At 39.9% G+C, this 20,558-nt stretch overlaps 1 protein-coding gene across 7 annotated transcripts in view; it reads left to right on the top strand.

The window, feature by feature from the left end:
- LOC117251034 (partitioning defective 3 homolog B-like) overlaps nt 1-20,558 on the top strand; it is a 266,671-nt gene that overhangs the window by 189,862 nt on the left and 56,251 nt on the right. For all 7 annotated transcript variants that reach the window (XM_033616998.2, XM_078174376.1, XM_033617001.2 and 4 more), the window contains one exon: nt 8,738-8,855. In XM_033616998.2, coding sequence (XP_033472889.1) covers nt 8,738-8,855 — 118 coding nt within the window. The remainder of the gene's footprint in view (nt 1-8,737; nt 8,856-20,558) is intronic.

Below are 20,558 nucleotides of genomic sequence, written 5' to 3'. Positions count from 1 at the left end.
AAAAAGGTTGAATGGAGATGTCAGAAATTGAAGAACTGAATATTTACTGCACTAAATGAGTCACTGTGAAGAAAGTGTAAAAAAAAATGAAAGGAAAATTGAATACATCACAGAAATTTCCACACGACAGAACATGTAATTTCTAGAAAGCTCGTATCCATGTCAACATATGATGGACAATAACTCACATTGATTAAGTTGTTTTTCTTACTTGCAAGTAATTCTGTGTGTGTGTGTGTGTGTGTGTGTACAAGAGAGAGCAAGCAGCTGAGCGAAACAGATACAAGATACAGGGACAGAGAGATAACGCATTGACCTGTGTCCGTTGTTGTGATCTAGTTGATCCTTGTAAGACACAGCTGATAACGATCCTCTACTCTACAACTAGACACGGGGGAGAACACACAGACCGGCGCACATTTGTGGAAGTGTGGAAAGGAAAAAAAAAGAAGACTACAACTCCCTCTTGTCACCATCAGTCAATATGAAACTACATTTCCTCTGTTGCGCTCTATCACAGTTATCGACCTGCGGTTTGTGTCCTGTCATTGCCCAGATATGATGCCTGCCTAAAAATAATACAATAATTATTTTTTTAGACTGTTCATTTGTAAGTCCTAATAGTTGAAATACTAATTTACTCTTTGTGATATGTAGAGATGAGAATCGAGAACCACTTCTAGTTCAGAATTGTGTTCTTCCGAGCTTATCGAGTCCTTTCATTGGTGCCGGCATGATTTTCTTACAGTTGCGCGTTGCAAAACAATGACGTCAAACTCATGTGTCTAAGCTGTGCGACACTTGCAACAGCAAGGTCCAAAGTGTGGCTTCATTTCAAGTAGAAAGATGACAGCAGTGCAGCTTGTAATGTCTGAAAAATTATATTTTCAAGTAAGGGTGGAAACACCAGCAGTATGCTTGAACATCTGTCAACACATAGTGAGCTTAAATTCCAGAAATGCCATGTATTTGACAGCTCACGATTGCTACGGCTTCCCAACTAAGAAGCACATCTGCTAAAATGGTTAATATCCTCTGTTGTAATACCATTAGCACCACACAGGCAGGATCTAAACATTTCTCTTTTGACCATGCACACCTGATTCACATGCATGCCTTTTTTTCTACTCTGTTTCTACTAGGGATGTTCCTGGTGACTAATTTCCCTGTCGACTAAACAAAAATTTAAATTAAGACTAATTAAGACTAAATTGCTACTACCATCTTGCTAGCACTATCGTGGACACAGGTGTGCTGCCAAGTTTTCAGCTGTGTGCCTTTCTTCAAGAGCTCACGTCTGGAGCACGTAACTAACTAGGTATCCTTCCATGATGAAAGGACATGCTACTGTCATGCATGATTCTGTTGTTATGGAAGTCCAGCCCTCTGTTGTAATAGCCACATATTCTGTCCTCTGGGAGTGTGGCTAGCATCGCTAGCAGCAGCTGTTGTTGCGTGCAGGTTAACATCCAAATATTTGACTTGAATGTGGCCGCACATTGCTCCAGTCGAGTGATTATATGCCACTTTTCTCTCACACAGCCTATATCCTACCTTGTTTTCATCTTCTAGATCAAAGTACTGCCAAAGTGCGCTGGTTTTGCGAGAGGACATCTCCCCAGTTTCCCATCTGCTGTTTTAAAACTCCAGTCTACTGGAGCATTACCGTGGGGAGTGCTGTCAGCTCTGTTGCCCCTACTAGTGGTGGATGGCTGCATAACAGTTAAGTGGCCCTGTACAAAAATAAAACACGGATTGGTTTAACCAACTAATATTTCTGGTGCTGACTAGCAAGGGCACAGTCGTTTAATCGTTTAGACGACTTATCACGTGCATCCGTATAATAAACAGAATCAGTAATGGCATAGTTATCAATAAAATGTTATCAATTCCCATCCCTAGTGTTAGGTAACAACATAAAGTATTCTAGTGAACTTGTATGGTATTAGATATAATTAACTTAATTCATATAATTTGTATCATTGTCTAAAAAGGTTTAAAAGTTCCTGTCTTATTACATCTCAGGGAGTGAACGTTCATTTACTGTTGCATTGAAAAGGGTAAGACAGTCATCTGTAACTCTGACATTTCTAAAGCTTTAAAAAAGAAAGCACTTATTGTTTGCTGCATTGATTAGCATCAGCAGGATGCAAAGTTACAAATTTCCAGCTTTCCTTGAAAAGGGCGAAGGAGCCATTTGTATACAGTGTGTACCATCTCTTAAGCTTTAAAATCAATCGCAGTTTATGTTTTCAAGCTTTATTGATTTTTCCAAATGGCTATCATGACTTTGTGTTTGTGCTAATGAAAGGAAATCCTACTTTACTACTTTCCCTTCTTTTTCAGAAGGTCAACAGCTCTGCCACCGGTACTCAATTTTTATCCTTTTCTTATCTTTGTTGTTTCCAAGAATGCAAGACTGACACTTCCTCCCTCTGATTCTGAATGGTAACACTGTACATCCAGTAGATATCTTACACAAAGGGCTTTAACAGGCTCCTGTAGGTAGTTTCGTGTTGTGTAGCTTCTCTTTTTCTACACACATACAAACGCACAATCTCACAAACACACATCTGCAAACGTGATAAATCAGACTGAGCTGAGAGTCTGAATGACACATTCTCCCTGTGCCACATCTAAGAGGAGACCATACATCACCTGTCCGTCCACCATGTGTGTGCATCTGGGAGCTTACAAGTGTGTGTTTGTGTGTGTGTGTTGCAGACTGCAGCAGAGTCCTTTGGCCATTTTGTGTCAGATTTATGAAACCTTTCAGCTCAAAGTCATCTTTTAGAGAGCACTAAAAAACATGCTTGACCTGTCCGCTCCCTCTTTCTTTGTCTCACACTTTTTCTGTTGTATCCATCTGTCCATCCATCTTTGTCTTTGTATATCCCTTATCATTTTTTTACTGATAGAATAAAAATACCAATCAGGTGTACATGACGAATCACTGTGTTTCCTTTACATACCAGCACTGGTGTTGGTAATGGATTTGCCCCATCGCCCAGCATGTTTCCTTTTAATTATTGATGTGGTTATTAAGTCTTATAAAGTGAACCAGGCTGATAATGGCTTTTAAGGTATTTAAACTTAATGTGGGCTTTAGAGTGTAAATAAATAAACAAATCATCTTTAGAATAATTTAAATCTATGCACAGTATATTATTCCTCAATGGATTATGTTTGCACAAGATTTGACAGGTCTCACATTACGTCATAAAAAATTAATGTTACATTTACATGACCTATGATCACAAGTCACCCTGGCTTCAACAGTGGAGTCTCATTTTTAGATGGCATAAATGACAAAGATCCCAAAACTGATTAAAAGCAAAGCCAGAAAGCAGAGTTTAAGGGTTTTACTTCAAGAATTCGCACCTTTTTTACCAGTCTTGTAAATATTTATAGTCTTTAATGACAGGGACACATTCCCTTGCTGTGGACATTGATATATTTTAATGCGTATCGCACCATGTTATTAATGGAACAGAAGTCTTAATTATTAATGGCAGCATTATTAACAGCCATGCCGAGTTTCCGATTCTGATTTTAAACATTTATGGAATTATTATTGGTGTGACAGAGCAGAGCAGAGTAGGAGATTGATCTCCCTGGGCTTGTGTGTGTGTGTGTGTGTGTGTGAGCAAGAGAGGAAGAAAGTTGCTGCTGGACTGAAGCCCAGTTTTCTGCTTTTATTTTGAAAACTGTAAGCTTTATACACAACTTATTATTTTTGGCCTTAAATGGATAGTTTTAATTTTTTGAAGTAAGGTTGTATGAGGTACTTATTCATAGTCAGCGCATTACCTACAGTAGATGGCGGTCGACACATCCCCAGTTTGGAGAAGCCTGAAGGAGCACCAGCGCGAAAGCTAAGCGGTGTGCTGCATTGGACGAGGGCAACAGCAAAACATATTTTTGCCACTGAAAAAAAAAAATCAATATCAGTTGAAGTGTTCACTATATTTAGAATGTTTTCAGTGCTTTACCTTGCCATCAGATAGTGCTCTCTGACAGGAAACTGAAGCCGTTATAGCCATCAATGATGTCTTCACAGCAAGACTCTTTTGACAATAACAGTAATTTTACCTTGCAGAACAGCGGCTGGTCTATTCCTGCCTGAATCAGTTAGGTTTCTTTGTGTTATTGTGTGACGTTGGTGAATAAGAACTGTCTCTTTAAAGTACCAAAGTATGCACAATAACACAAACAACATGACTGATGGAGGGAGCGGTAGACCTGCAGCTTCCATGTTCCGCAAAGTAAAATAACTGGTTTTGTTAAAAGAGTCTGCTGGCTTTGGGAGGACCATAGATTTTGGTCTTTGTAGCTATTTTCTCCCTTCATGACAACTGTACGGGGTTACATTTTTAAATAACGTAACCATTTACATTTTATTAAGGCTTAAAGTTATGCATAATTAAGGGCAGGCCGCTTTGAGTGACAGGCTGTCTGCCGATAGTGTCTTATGCCTTGTCCACACGAATACCGATACAAATAAAAACGGATTTTTATTTATCCTGTGTAAAAGAAATTCTGGGTTTACACGATCTGTTCTGAAAACGATATCCCTGTTTACACAGAAACGCAAAAACAGCAGTTTTTTTGCTGCAATTAGCATGCCAGGCGATACGCCATATGTCAAACACCATAGAAGAACGTTCTGCACATGCACAGTGATTTGTTTTCCTCTTGGTGCTAGTGATAAAAACAATGATAAACTACATTTTAACCTTATGTAGCATAGTTAGCTGCTATGGGTACAGCAGATGTCTTTGTTTGCCGATGTAGCGGTGATGTTGATGCAGCAGTGCTAAGTTCAATTGTAAGCTCGTAAGTAGTCCCGAAAGTGCTAAAAAAACGTAAACAACCAGGCATATTTCCGCCATTGTTATTGTGGTTCCTGGGCGCCTAATGGGCATGTGCGAACTGTGTTGCAACGTCATTGTTTTTCCAAAATCTCTGTCTATCCTGTTTACATGTCTCCACAGAAAGAGATATTTAAAAAAAAAAAACAACTATCACTTTGGAAGCCGTTTTTGAAAATCTCCATTTTCGTCGAGAAAAACGCCGGTTACATGTAAATGAAAGGTGCAAACGCAAAGACAAATACCCGTTTTCAGAAATATACGGAACCGTATAAACAGGCTCTTAGGCTTCTCAGTCAGATCTTGCCTTCACTCCTCTACAGCTCTACTCTCTCGTCTAAATATGGTCACTTCTGGCTGGAATAAACCAAGGTGGCGACATCAGTTAAATCCATTATTTTTACAGCCTATGACGTAAATATAACGTACATTTAAACTGACACTATTTTATTTTTTTTAGTTGGCTAAAATACATTATGTTGCTGCCTTTGTCCACAGCACTACATTGCTATGCTTCCGTGCCGGTACTCCTGTCTGCTTCTCCAAACTGGGGGCTTGTCGACTACTGTCAATTGTAGGTAATAGACTGACTATGGATAAGTCATACACACCCACTTCAAAAAACTGTGACTATCCCTTTAATATTTTACTCAAATGTTTCAAAGATGCATTGCATAGTTATTCCTAATGTGAGATTTAAATAATTAAGGCCAGAAAGCTTTTCAGTTGCAAACATGTTTTAGTTACAGAGTCATCTACTTTATCACGCACAAGCACAGTGCAATGATGTTAGGCTCTCACCGCATGAACCAACCCTGTTGGCGTTTAATGACCACGAGGTAGTTAAAAAGTGAAGTCATACAAGTCTCCTTTTTTATGACTTACTTGTTTCTCTAAACCTAATCAATAGCTTCCTCGTTCTGTGGTCATGGAACTATTTGCATGAATGTGTGTGTATGTTTGTGTTATGTCTTTGTTTATCATATTTATTTCTTCTTGAGTCCACCCTCTTCCTTTTATGCGAGGTCATAAATCTTATAAAGTACCCTTTGTGTGGGGGACTGTGTGCACTTGTGTGTGTTTGCTTATGTGTGTGCATGCTGTCTGTGGACAGAAAATGAATGCTGTGTACATTTTACCACCCTTTTCTCCCGGGCCCTCTGTCAATAAAATGGAGCAAAGGGTGAGCTGCTGTGTGGGTGTGTGTGTTAGTGTGTGGGTACGTGAGAGTATTTGCGTGTGTGTGTGTGTGTGTGAGGTGTGTATCATCTGGAGCACCTTGTGACACAAATCATTTCTACTGTGACGCATAAACAAGAAACAGCACTGCCAAAAAAAAACCCAACAGAGCAGAGCAGAACACAGAGCAGTACTGGAGAAGAAAAGAAAATATTTGACCATCGTCCAACATAGCTTTCAACGTCTGTTTGAATCCTCTCATGTGTTTCCACTGACTTTATATGCAATCACAGCACTTTGTTTTATTTCCCACATTTAACCTTTTTCCTAATTTTGAATTTATCCAAAGTTTGGAGTGCCCTTAATGAAAGAGAATGGGATACCACTCATGACTCAAACACTTCATGAGAATCCAACAGTGGAACAGAAAGCTCATAAAAACACTGACAACAAGAGTGTTGAGAGGAATCCAGTTTAATGAGGATTACTACTTTATTCTGTTGCTGGTTTGTGAGGTGTTATGGGTAGCCTGTGGTGCAACACACATTGTTGAAAAATCTGTATTTAGGATTCGACTAGTTCCCACAAGCACATGCAATCAGAAAGGGGGTGGTCAGAGGGTGAGGGCAGGAGGAAAAGGAAGATGTGGGATGTAAATTGATTTCCTATGAACACGAGTGTTTATTTCTGTCTATGTGATGAGCTGCCATCTTGCCTTAGGTCTTTCTCTGCCTTCTCCATTCTGGGACACTATATTCCTTACGAGGATGAGTAACTTCTCTTTATCTGCACTGTCACTCCCATGCCTCCAGTGATGTTTAAATAAAAATACATATATATAGAATGAATGAAAGACTGGTAGTGCACTGTATAGTCAATCATCGTGTGTTTTTTTTTAATACAGATAATCACTTAAACAAAAAGTAAAACACCAAGGTACTACCAAAAGGACATTTCAACAAAGTCATGTTCCCTGCTATGTGTGGGTGAGAGTGCATGCAGTCGACATGATTTGTGATGTGAGACTGGGTATAATGTGTTTTCAGCGCTGCAGCTATTATAGTCATTCACACAGCTCTCTGAGTTTATGGTTTCTATGAGAGGATGGGGACGAAGGGCGAAAGCAAACTAACAGCATGGGTGAGAGAAAAAAACTGGGGATTTTTTTTTTTTTTATAAATTTAATGTTACAATTTTGAAGGCGTAGGTTTAACTACATATAGATTATCTGATGAGGGCTTTGTATTCAGGATAGTTGGTCTATTGTGTAGGGGTTTTTTTGTTTTCTATTAACATAGCAAGTTGTTTTCTGTGACAGCTATTTTAGTAAGGAAAAAATGAAAATAGAAATTAGAAAATCAAATTGAAACTGTGCATTAGAAATGTATTTAAGAACCATTTTCCTCTCTCTGTAAGTCTGCTTGCAAATATGCTAGCAACCTGAATGTGTTGCCTTATTGTGAAGCATGATGCTAAGCCTTTATTAGCATGCTTCTGGTTTGCAATGTTGTGTAATTCTGTTTTTCCCCACTCTACTATCATCACTGTGGAATGTCTCCGTCTCTCTAAGGCTGGACAAACATGGACATAAGCATGTTTCATTGTGGGGGTTTTTGTGTTTGCTGTGTGCAAAAACTGACTATTTCTGTGATTTGTCACCTGGACCAAGGTAGGGATGGAATATCCTATCCTGCAGTCTAGTTTTTACTAAGCCCCACTCCAGAGCAGGCAAAGTAGAAAGCGGTAATGCTGGCCCAAGTCTAGATTTAGGGTTATTACACTGCTAAGATTTTCATTTGTTAAAAATTTGACTGCAGATTTTCTAGTTTCACCGAATGAATATCTACAAGTGACATTATGGGTGACATGCTGAGCACTGGTAATGCAACACTCTCAGAGGGCTCACAGACTGCCTTGGAGACAGGAAGAAAGTGTGTTGCTATTTCTCTGACTTTGCGTAAATCGCCTGTTGGTGCATCAGTGTGTTTTTCCTCCTTCCATCAACTTGGTCCATGAAATTGCACACTGCAGTTCTAATGGTTCATATGTGTATGATATGACCGTCCATATTTTCCATTATGTGTGAATATGTGTTTATGTGCATGACTCGCGAGCGTGCCCAGGGGTCAGTGTTGATGGGCTGTATATTTCCTCTGTTGACAGAGAGAGAGAATATTCACATGATTTATATTTTTGTTTTTCTTGCATTTTGCAAGAGAAAAAGAAGGAAAAACGGATAAAGATGAAGGCGGTCAGAATGATCAAGAGATTGATCTTTGTGTGAGTGTGTTCACATTTATGCACACAGATGACTGTTTAGTTTTTATGCCTGCAGTCAAACCTCTGCAGACTGATGTTGGAAAAAATTGCTGTTTGTATAAACAGATGGCTTCTATTGGCGGGCTCATCATCGGGACAGCTGGTTGGTGGCAATGTCAGTCAAAGTTCTCAGAGTGTTTTGCATTATATTGACACTGATGTGATTCAGTTGTGAGTGTGACTTCCGTCAAATTGTAAATAAGTCACCACTGACCATGGTTGCTCTCAAGATCCTGAATTCCACAGTGACCCTGAGTTTACCCAGTTTTGGGGGTTCATTACCATATCTGCAGGGTTTGAAAATTCTCCATATTCACCTTCTGTACAAGCTTATTTAACCCATTTGCATTTCTGTTTGTGTGTGGCAGCGTGGACAGGATCCAGCAGCTGAGAAGAGAATACCAGCAGGCAAGGAGAGAAGGAATGGTGCCGCCTTATGAGGAGCTAGACCCAAGACGCAGAGTACATGAAAACGACGCGCACAGGGTAAGCTCAGACACACACACACACACATACACACTCGCGCACACGCCCAAGCACACTGACATTAGCTTGGGAAAAGCAAGTCCACGGACACGCAGGTCGCTCAAACAGACTTATAATTTCTTAATCAGAAGCCATCATTCTGTCCGTCATAAGGTTGTCCTTCTATGAGATAGTATGTGTATATGCACCGAGCATTTATGACGTTTCTTATTCCCCATCCCCTATCAAAATGATCCCTGCTTTTATTGCGTTTGTCAGGTGATCAAGTCCCTTTAGTCGTCAGTCTCAAGGTGCTGAATGTCTCCTGTAGGCATTTAGCTGATAGGACTGATCCCCACTTTTCACTGAGGACACAGACACAGAGGAAATAAGTAGAGGTTTTACTCACTTGTCACCTTGCAGGTACTGTTTTTCAGATCTCAGAATTATAATCATATCGTCACAGATACACTTCTGAGCTCAGACTGGCTGAGTCATGTTGGAAGAGGCTACAAAAAAATGTCCGTTATTACAGGTATATTTTTAATGTGCAAACAAGAAATCACCTCCCACACTCGTACCACTCGTCACCCTGCAGTGACTTTGTTTACTGTCTGTTGCTAAGCCAATGTAAAGGCTGCTATTATAAATGTGTTTGTGGGTATCGGATTTTATTTTCATAATTGTGGCTGTGCCATTATTTTGCTATATCTCTTTGTCAATCAAACGCTGACAATATGTTCCTCCTACTTGCTGCCTATGTTTTCAGTGCTAATGTCAAAAGTATGTTTCTAAGCCTAAAGTCTAGACTGTATAAGTTTGTATGGGTCACATTGTTAACAGGGCAGGTGCACAGCAAAACCTGTCAAATGTTAACAGCTTAGCGCCAGACTAGTGATTTATCCAGTTTTTTCGTGGCTCTGCTAAACAGTCTGTACAACTGTTGACTTCTTCAGACACTGTTTATTTATGCAACACTCTTATTTGTCATTTAACATTTAAACATGGGTGAAACAACCCTCTGAAACTGAGGGTTGACATCATGGAAATTCTAGAATATTTATTAGTTATTGTCAGTGAATATTAAACCTCTGTGGGGAGTCATTGTGGTGCAGGCGACTTCAGGCTCCTTATTTGGACTATTTGGACCTTTTATTGTTTTTCCCTTTTAGAAACCACCCAGTTAACAGAAACAAATCTCAATCAGAGCTCTCTCAGGGACGCAGTAAAGGCATCACTGAGTACAGTTTGTCTTTCCAGAACACACACAGCGCTTGCTCTCTTTAAGTCTCACTTCAAAACCCACTTTATTACTGTAAAGCCAGGTGCCTCCTGAGTTTCACCTCGCTTCTTCTTGTCACACTGACATTTAAGCTTCCATGGCTCTTTGAGGAAAAAATAAAATCGCCCTGAGCAACCGAAATGAGTCTCCGCGATGGAGCTAAAATTAATCTGCTATGACAAATGGACAGGTTTATTGCAGCACATCACAGTTTAACCACCGCACCATGATCTTCAGTGAGAGTCAGAGGCTTCACTTCTTTGTACCAGGATGCTGTCAGACCTCATCACGGTATACTTAAAAAAGAAGTAACATAAATGTTTGTGTTCTTTGTGAGAAATGGAAAAAATTATTTTTACATCTAAGGTGCGATTTGTCTACACAATGTTAGCAAGACCCTCAGGGTTTTTACACGCTGAGGAGCAGAGCTGGGCTCTGTGTGTGTGTGTGTGTGTGTGTGTGTGTGTGTGTGTGTGTGTGTGTGTGCGCCCCCATTCTCGTGGATTACTAAGAGTTACAATACGCCAGGCTACGAGTCCTCAGTGTTGCGTAAGAAAAAAGCATTGTGTGCTTGTACATCAAGAAGTACAGTTAGTATAGTAGAAGTCAGCGCTACATACTGTACCAATAAATCTGTGACTGTGGTGGAGAGACGCACACAGAGCAAGGTGCAGGTCATCCTCGGGAAGTGCAGCCACCCTCTCCACAACATCATGGCACAACAGAGAAGCAGCCGCAGTGATCACCTTATTTCCTTGCATTGCAGGACTGAACATTTCAGGAGATCCTTCGTCCCCACACTAAGTCAATTTAGTATTAGCAGGTATAGTCAGCATCATGCTATCACTCACTGCAGCCATTAGTGTGTCATGCCTTGTTTTCACCAAGCAGTGCAGTTCAGTTTGGTTCGGTTCGGTGCACATTAGAATGGTTATTTTTTGTTTCCCTTGTAAAAAGTTGTGGATGGTACCACTAGAACTGTTCCTTACCGTCCCCATTTTCCATCACCCCTCTGTTAGGGTACCTAGGACCAAACCGGTACCAAAAGGTGGACCTGGAAACACCACAGTCTGTTAACTGGTTAATAGAAAGTCGACACTGTTGCTAAGGGCTGAGTTGTGGCTGGTTTTGGTTTTGTTATATAACCATTGCTCATACTGTGACACGTTTTACATACATTAGTGAACTATAACTATAAAATGAAAGGATGTTTTGCTGCCTCTTCGTCTTTAAGAGTTAACAGGTAGCAACTGGGAAGGAAAGTACTTCAATTCCCTTGGCAGATTGCTGGTTCTTTTAAGTTTGAATGTTTTCTTGTATGTTACTCAATGAGTTGACAACGTGAATCCATCATCGCACCTTAAATTTCAATATGACAACTTTAATCATTGCATTTGTTTTTATCGTCTCTCCTGAGTGACATGTAGAAATGATTAAATCTTCAAGCATGTTATGTGAACTGCATATTTTCTAATCCTTACTTGGAAGAAATAAATGTGGCGGCTTGTCGTTGGGGTAAGCTCCAGCAGCATTAAATCCCTGCTGTCGCCTGAGAAGCCCGCTATTTTTAAATATCCCATCGAGAGAGTCTTCCACTCCAGCCTGTTCTATTTTTTTGTTCTGAAAATGTTGCGTGCAACCCCGTTCTGTGGATGATAAACACGATGCGGACTTCCCTGTGCATCACCGGTGAAGAGGAAATACAGCTGGACGGAACAATGAGTAACAACAACCTCTCCTACCATTAAGACTACTGTATGCAGTAGCAACACTATAAACATGTTTATTGGGGTTATTTTTGGTTCTAAAGGTACTATACTAAAAAGCAAATTTGTCAAACATTTTCTGCTTCTAGCATGTTTTGCTTTTCTGTGAGTTATGTGATACTAACACAAATATATTTGGGTTTTAGATTACTGAAGTAGCAATTTAACGGCTCTCCCTCTTTTTCCATGGTATTGTGGTGGTACTTTTCACTACCTTGTGACATTTCATAGATCAAATGAATGATCAAGGAAGTAATCAGCGGATTAAGTGATAATGAAAGTCATCATAAGTTGCAGCCCCCTCAGCAGTTTACTTAACTTCATATTGTGCTGAAGTGGCACGAGTATGATGTGGTTTATGATGAGGTTTATGTGACAAAATACTGAACTCAACATTAAATGATTCAGATGTAGGGCCTTTGTCATTGTATCCACACAGTGTGCTTATCCAAAGTTATACCTGGCCCACTTTAATTCAGATCTTAAAGTCATTTGGTTTGTGACCAGCCAGGGGCAATCTCCTTTCCCCTGCGATCGATAGCCACACATTACACCGTTCTCTGGCTCCAAATGAGAAAACTTTGTTGTTGTTTATAAAGCTGAGAGGGAGAGCAATTAGCATGCTTCAGAGGTGGAAATTAAGTTTGAAGTTTGAAAGTTAAAAAAAGGAAAGGGGGGGGGGAATCAAAAGAAAAACAGACCAGTAGCAGTTGCCACAGTGCCTAACAAGCCCCTCTCATTAAGGATGATGCATTTATTAATTAAAGCAGAGGCGATTATTTACCTGACTGGCTTTCTGTGGGAAGTGCAGAGGGAGAAGTAATGGTTATGGAGGTAAGCCGACGGCAAACTAATTCAATTTTACTTTTATTGGTTTGTTTGTTTCTCCTTAGGACGTTTTTATTTTTTGTATAGGATTTGCTGAATGACTATGAAAAGTAAAAGCAATAGAAACTTAAGTCTAGTGAGAGAGTGAGACAAAAAAGAAAAAGGGAGAGAGAAAGTTCCTCATGCAATGTTGCCACAGTGTACTGAGTGTGTTTTTTCCCCCATGGCTCCATTACCATCTCATTGATTCATGGTTATGGGTTAGCTGTCTCTGCTAGCAAAATTATGTTTGCCTAAAAACAATTATCAAACAACAAAAGCCACACCACAAGTTTGTATCCAAGTGAGTGCATTGTGTGCTTGTGGGTGGGTGTGTGTATTTTGGAAGACAACAACAGACTTTCTCCCTAAGGAGAGGGGAACTAAATCAACAGGGCGCTGTTGCTGTTGTCACATATGCAGCACACACATTCACACACAGTTCTACACAGAGGGTATGGAAGCCAATTGTTATAGTGGGCGGTGTGACACAGCCTTTATTATAAGATTTAATTATAATGAAAAGCTTTCATCTAATTTTTCCTGTACTTTGGGCTTTTAATATGTGTATTCATTTACAGTTTGTCATCGAATTACCAATGGCAATTTGTAGTGTGATGCAAAATGAAAAGGCATGGAAGCCTCAGATAAGAACACACTGAGGTAGTGCAGGGTTTCTCCCAAAGAAGTTGTTAGTCCTGATAGCAAGTATCTTTTGACAGGGGATGGTGGTCAGGCACCAGGCGGCAGCCAAGTGTCTTTTGCTGCATCCCATTCATCTCGGAAGTCAGAGGTCTGAGCTGGGAATGACATCACATCTGAGTTGACTGCATTCCAGTACAACAAGTCTAAAACCAAGATGCAGATAGCAACACCAGTTATAGCCAAGTTAGCCATTGTTGTCAATACTAGCTTGTAACAAGGCATTGCACCATATTTTGCACATACAAACACCACAGTGTCTCCAGATATAAGTTGCACAGTACTGTGGGTATGACTGTTTAATGACACAGAAGTGCTAATAAACAACATACTGCTACAGCTTTCATTACTGTTAATACATTGAGCAGCCTCTTGGATCTCGAGGCTAGGGTTGGTGAGGTTGCTCCAACTTTCTGAGTCAGAAATCCAACTTCAGGGAGTGTTCCTGTTGAAATTTCAGACAGGGAACTTGAAAAGGTTGACTTTCTAGTGCAAATCGAATGCATCAGTTTTTAATCAGGCCTGGCACAGGCCAGCAACAGCATTAATGATGCGTTTCATTTACCTGAGCTGCGAATGCAATCACATCTGTTGACCGTTTTCCAGCAGTCGGAAATCCAAGACAGCAAATAGTACGCCATAGATTGCGCATACAAACACTGTAGCAACATGTCCACAGATAGAGGTTGGACAGAGCTTGGAAAATCCAACTTCTCAGTGCAAATGGAACACATCATAAGATAGGGCCCTGTAGTTTCTGTGATAATATGATATATTTTGGGTTGACCATTTATTCGGGTTTCCACCAAGCAACTTGGTGTTTCCCTCTGCATGAAGTAACATTTACATCACTGATACTTGGCTGTTCTTGCACTAATGCTATTACCAAAGACTCATTGACAACATTGTTGACTCGGTGAAGTCACGCAGTCTCTTCCTCATCACCATCACCTCCAGTATTTAGTTGTCTGAAAAAAACTGCCCAAGGTTTTCTGGCTTTTATTTTTTTCTCCTTGACATTATCCCTAAATATCACCAAGGAAGTATCAGTTACTGACAATTTCTAGCTAGCTAAGTTTGCTATTTGGTATTATCTTGTTGAAAGTGTGAGGGTAAAGAGCACTGATCTCAGACCTGCTGTTTTCCTGTAGTGCATTTACCAACCATTTACCTTCCAATCATTATATTCATATGTTTCTAACAAAACTGTTCTAGCTTAAAAAACATCTTAAAAATATATTTTAAAAACCATGCTTAGGCCTGGCAGGGGGGTTAACTCAGGCTGAGGCCACTAAGCTTGCAATACACTGGTGGAAACCCTGTAGTGCTAATGTCTGCTGCCCTTCATTTCATCTCTTAAAATGTGTTTATTCTGTGAAGGGTTTTCTAGGCCAACGCTCCTTTTTGCACCTGTTTTCTTTATTCTTCATGTTACAAAGGTGCACACCTGAGGCTTTTTAGTACAGCCACAGTTTGACTGACTAGCCACCGGAGCAGTTGGAGATTACATGCTTTGCTCAAGGGTGTCTTGATGGTCTTTGCTGGGAGGAATTCACTTTTGTATCCAGATTTGTCTTCGTAAGTGTGGGGATACAAACTTCACCTTCTGCTTCTTTGGTGTTAAGAATGTCTTTTATTTGTATGTTTAGGACGAGAACGCAGCTGTCTCACACAGGGCAGGGAACATTGTAGAGTGTTAATAAAACAATCACAAGCTGCTGATTATATTAACATGTTACAGTGACCTGTATTCTTACATTTGATAACATTCTAATTTTAAAAGGAGTTGGAAAGAGGGTGCAACTTTCTGTCTATGGAGTCAAAGGCTTGGGCAGCATTAGACACAGACTAATTATCTCCATTATGTCTCTGTGTTTTTTCTGTCCACTCTCTGAACATGTCCCTTTCATAGTGCACCTGAAAATAGCTGAGCGCATATCCAAGTCAGAAAAGCCTTTTAGCTGTCTAAGTCCCAGTTAAAACCACCCCCACAAGTATTGGCAAACAAGAACAAATGTGTCAGCTTTTCAGGCGGATGAAAGTGTTTTATTCCAGTTCTGGCCAATAGGAGTCAAAGTTAGGACAAGACAATGATTCATCTGCTTATCTCTCTCTATAATTCACGCACTTATCTTTGTCTTCCTGTCCGTGTCCTTCGTCTAATTCCTGTTATTTTAAAAATCGCTCATGTTTACTGCTTGAAAGCTAAAGCTGAGTGGTGGTGGTGTCAACAGACCATGAAGCTAATGTTCAAAATTCTTCTGTATTCTTGCATTTGAGTTAGCCATGAAAATACTGCACCTAAGTCTTTGCCCTTTTTTTAGCTGCCCTGTAGATTTTTTGTTATAGGGCTGATCACCATGCCTTTAAGAATTTTTTTGCTAGCATAAGAAGCTATTTTCTGCATGCACTTTCCTTTAAGTTATTATAGTGCTCTGCGTCAACTGGAAAAAAGGGAAACTCCTATCTTTCTCCATCCTTGAGGAGTTGTGATTAAGACAATTTGTCACCTACGTATCTGCATTCCTCTTTCCCATATCTGTTATTGTTTTACTTTGAGTCCTTGCCTTCTTTCCTTCTCTATCAGCTGCCTCTTCATCCCCTGTGCTTTCCTGAGCGCTTAGCATTTCACATGTGCACCTCGACTATAACACGCACATACACAAATATTTGTGTGTTAAAACGTTTATCTTACAGTCCCAATGTCATTGGAAGACAGTGTGTTTGTCATGCGCTTCCTGAAAATGCTTGTCAAATACTGATGCCCCTTTATGCAAAGGGATACTTTCCTCACATTCTCTGCTACTCTCTTCAGGTTTTTGGAAGTGTGTCTAGTGTCTTCCCCATTTGGAAACTGAAGGGTCCACCATTCCACTATGGCATTAAAAATTAAAAGCCTTGACAGCACTTATAATGTGTGTGTTGAATCCATGTTTTTATTCTGGAATTCAGAGTCAGACTTATTTAGCTCTGCTCTGATGACAGCTCTGTCTCTCTTGTCACTTGGTGTGGTTGACTTGTACTTGCATTTTGATGTCATGTTTATTTTACTGTCTTGACCTTCTCTCCATTGGTAAATGGCTTACAACAAATGAGCCTCTTGCTTTATTCTTGTCTGTGGGTTTGGTTAAAAGCAGCTGCTAGGACTTCAGCTTCAGCTTCAGCTTCCTGACTTTGCTGGAATGGAGGGGGTAGTCCGCTTTGAGTTGTGGTTGGTTCATGGTGTAATAGGGTTTGAGTTACCTTTCTTTTGTTTGTTGTTTTTTTGGCAGAGCAGTGACCAATGTTGGGCGTGTTTCTCATTACTCGTTACTCTTTTCAAAAGTAATAACAACACTTTATTACTCCCTGCCAACAGTAATTTGTTGCACTACTCATATTACTCTTCCATTACACCACACAAAATTGGTAATTGCATCCTTTCTCCTCAAAATTCAGACTTCTCATGTGCACCTCCATGTGAATTTTGGGGTAATCACCACTAAGTATGGCTAAGGCTAGATAGCTTGCAAATGTGTTGTTGTTGTTGTTGTTGTTGTTGTTTTACCTGAGGTCTTCTGTTGCCCGTGACCAGTATTTTTCCAAAGATCTGTCCGAAAGATGGAAAGTCAATCGTGGAGCATCATTTCATCCACCGCATACCCATCCACAAGTTTCATTAGTTCTTCGTAGCCTGTAGCTGTCCATGATTTAAATCCAATTTAGGTACTTTAGCCAGTGTAGGGCTACAGTCAACCTCCACAGCCAAGGAGGGCTTGCTTTGGTGGTGTTTATTTCCTGGAGCTCCATGTTGTTGTGCTGTCATAGTAGGTGTTTCAGACCAGATGTCTGAGCACATGCTTTTCGCAGTGTAAAGAGTTTTAGTACCACTACCTGCAGAAACAGTGTTGTTGCCATCTTTCCTCCCAACAAAATCAAAGTAATGGCAATATTTCCAGCCACTAAGGTGCACATTTCCATCGTCCAAACTAGCATGCTGATTTGTGACGTGCATGCACGGCACGACAATTACAAAAATGAATCCACTGATGTGATTGTCATATTTCAAGTCAGTAGTGATGTGATGACAAACGTTACATTGTAACCAGTTATTTGGTTTTTGGGTTAACTGCAACTGTGTAAAATATACTTTACATGCTCATATAGTTGTATCAATTAGGGTTGGTTCTCTTGTAAATTACGCTGATAGACTAGAATGTGCCTAGGTCATTAAAAATTGCCTAGAAAAAAAATTTATGTGACAGGGTAATTAGTGTGTGATACTGGTGAATATTTTTTACTGTATTTTTATCCATATAATTCTGCATCAACATGCCCAACTCCACTTTGTTTAGCTTGATGGCTAATCCTCAAAAGCAAAAATCTAAATCATTAACAGGACAGCACTTTAATGAAGTAAATTATTATAATGCTAGATGACATAATGAAATGTAATGGATGTATTTATTATATACAGCACATCTGCGTTGTACTTAATATGCCAGTCTGCATACTGCAGAATGACGTCTGCTTTAAGAACAAGTGCGTAAATAAGGCAATTGGCAATAGTTGACTATTTATTTATGTCATCCAACTGTTTTTTATCCACTCATGCAGTTCAGCATTAGGTGGTCTGGAGCCAGTCCCAGCATACACTGGGAGAGAGGGGAGGTATAGCAGAGCCATGTTGCCAGTTTAGGGCTAACACATACTTAGACAGAGCAATGCATTCACTGTCATGTTCTTACCTAATTTCCATTTGATCTAATCTTTGGACTGTGGGGAAAAAAACACACACAGCGACAGGGAAAACATGCAAAGTCCAAGTCTCAGAATTGGGATTTGTGGGCTTGGAAAAATAAAAAGTTACTGTTTCCCCATCTGATCCTGATACTGTGTGTGTGTGTGTGTGTGTGTGTGTGTGTGTGTGTGTTGCCAGCTGTTCCCTGTAGTCCTCTTTTTTTTCCCCAGTCAATATAAAGTTCTCTAACGTCTAATAGAGCTTTGAAATCACTCTGAACAGTTTCCAACCAGACAGTCAGAAGTTTTTCATTTACTAATTTGATATTCCATTTCTCCATCGCTTACATAAAAACAGGCACGCAAGCACACATGCAGTGCTTGTGTAAAGTAATAAGTTTAGAGCCTGGCGATAAGTCAAGTCCCTCAGTCATGCTCCTGTCCAAAACAATGACTTATTTGAATAAACATAAACAAACTACTGTCATGTTGGTGTCCAACTCTATATTTCTAGGTTATTTGTGTTTCAGAGCTTCCACAAAACCAGTAAGTTGACTGTTTTGTTATGAAATCACGTACCAAGAATTTAGTAGAGATGACAGAAGAACTTCATTGTGGTCTAAAACTACAATTGTCACACCAAAATTTTTTGTGTAAGAAATTTTGTCAGCCTTTGAGTCAAGCATAGCAACAACCTTTTTGGAATATGTATGAATGGTAGATAAATGGCTGGATTTGACCTTTGTACATTTTACAGTATGTACCTTTGTGATTGTTACTGATACAGAAGTTATCCATGCCTCCATAATCTTTTATTGACTCTCTCTTGTTCTTTGTGTTGCACCTAAAGGATGGAATTGCTATTGTCAGTAGCGGTCTTTTTTTTTTATTTGCCTTCCTCTAAAGATAATCATGGGCAGGCAACATTTATAAGCAGGGGGCACTATTGCCTTCAACAAGTCTAGTGAAACATCTGGAGTGAATTCAGTTTGGTTGTTATTGGCAGTGAAGATCAAAAATGGCAAAATGCTCCTGGACATAAAACTGGCAGAATGGCTCATCTGTGCCGCCTCCAAATGTTGCTCATGCATGGTTCTGAAAGGATCTTGTATCATATCCTGTTGATCGAGACTGAATTCCCCATACTGTCAGAACTGTGTCCGGTCCTGTACAACATGTAGACTGCTGTGCATGCATCTGTTTGTGTGTCTCCCTCTGTGTTTTATTTTGTGTTCATTTGTGTGTGTGTGTGTGTGTGTGTGTGTTTGTTTCTGGAATTCTCTTTGTCTTTGGGTTCAAGGTTCCAGTCCTCTGAACTGGGTCCAATTTTCTCTTTAACCTTGTAACTGTTACTACCCAGAGACAGGCAAAGCATTGTCTGATTCACAATAGGATTTGGGAAAATCCCAGCATGCAATTCCCATAACATTTTCTTATTTTTATCTCAATTTCATGCCCATTTCGAGCTCACTACTGTAAAGTTTCTTCACTTTTCTCACTTTCATCCAGTTCTCTCACACCTTTTTTTGTTGGTCATTTAGCCCTTTTATCAAAAACTAAAGGCTTCAACAGATGTGTGTATTCCCAGTATCATGGGAAACATAATTCCCACAACTTCCCTTTTAATGATCTTGACACCATTTTGAAAAACACAGCCTCAGACCAATTTTAAATAGGTCAGAAATACTGGGTTACTGACACAGAGTGTTGACCTGGGCAAAGACAGAGAGCCTTTTCACAATGATAACACAATTTAGCGCCGCGATCTATGTGTATGTGGGTAAATTAGTCATGAGTATCACCCACTGAGACCCGTGACTAACAATGAACACAGTTTTTCCATCCTGTAGAAGCACAATCAAACAGTACCACTGTAGAGAATATCTCTCTATTTGGAGTGCAGGGTGAATTAGGGTTAGGACCCAGATGCTTCAGGGGGGTACTGTTCTTCCAGTGTGGTTGTATCCTGTGAAGAATCAACTGGTCTCATTTGCTTATGTTTGCCTTAAATAGATAAATTACCTTTTGTAGTGACATTTTGTGGTTTACCCTACAGCATTTGATGTAAAATTAATAGTATTTCACAAAAGATTATTTCTGTCCTGTGCAAGTAAGCTTGCATTCACATTCAGCACACGTACTGTACAGTGCATTTGCTATATGGTGCAAATATTTTGAACAGTGACATGATTTTTCCTGAAGCACATCAAACTGTACCAGTAGTAATACAGTATTGTTACTGGCCAACAGTGATATCTGGCCTCAATCCAACTGAGCATGTGCTCCACTTACTGAACAACCAACCTTAAGTCTACCTATAGGTTGGGAGTAATAAGTAAAGTATGTACTTATACTGGTAATAATATACACTACACAAAGCATGGAGAC

The sequence above is a fragment of the Epinephelus lanceolatus genome, chromosome 14 (genome assembly GCF_041903045.1).
Source record: "Epinephelus lanceolatus isolate andai-2023 chromosome 14, ASM4190304v1, whole genome shotgun sequence".
Classification (NCBI taxonomy): Eukaryota; Metazoa; Chordata; class Actinopteri; order Perciformes; family Serranidae; genus Epinephelus; species Epinephelus lanceolatus.
Note: the sequence above shows the minus strand (reverse complement) of the source record. Positions and strands in the feature narration are given on the sequence as shown.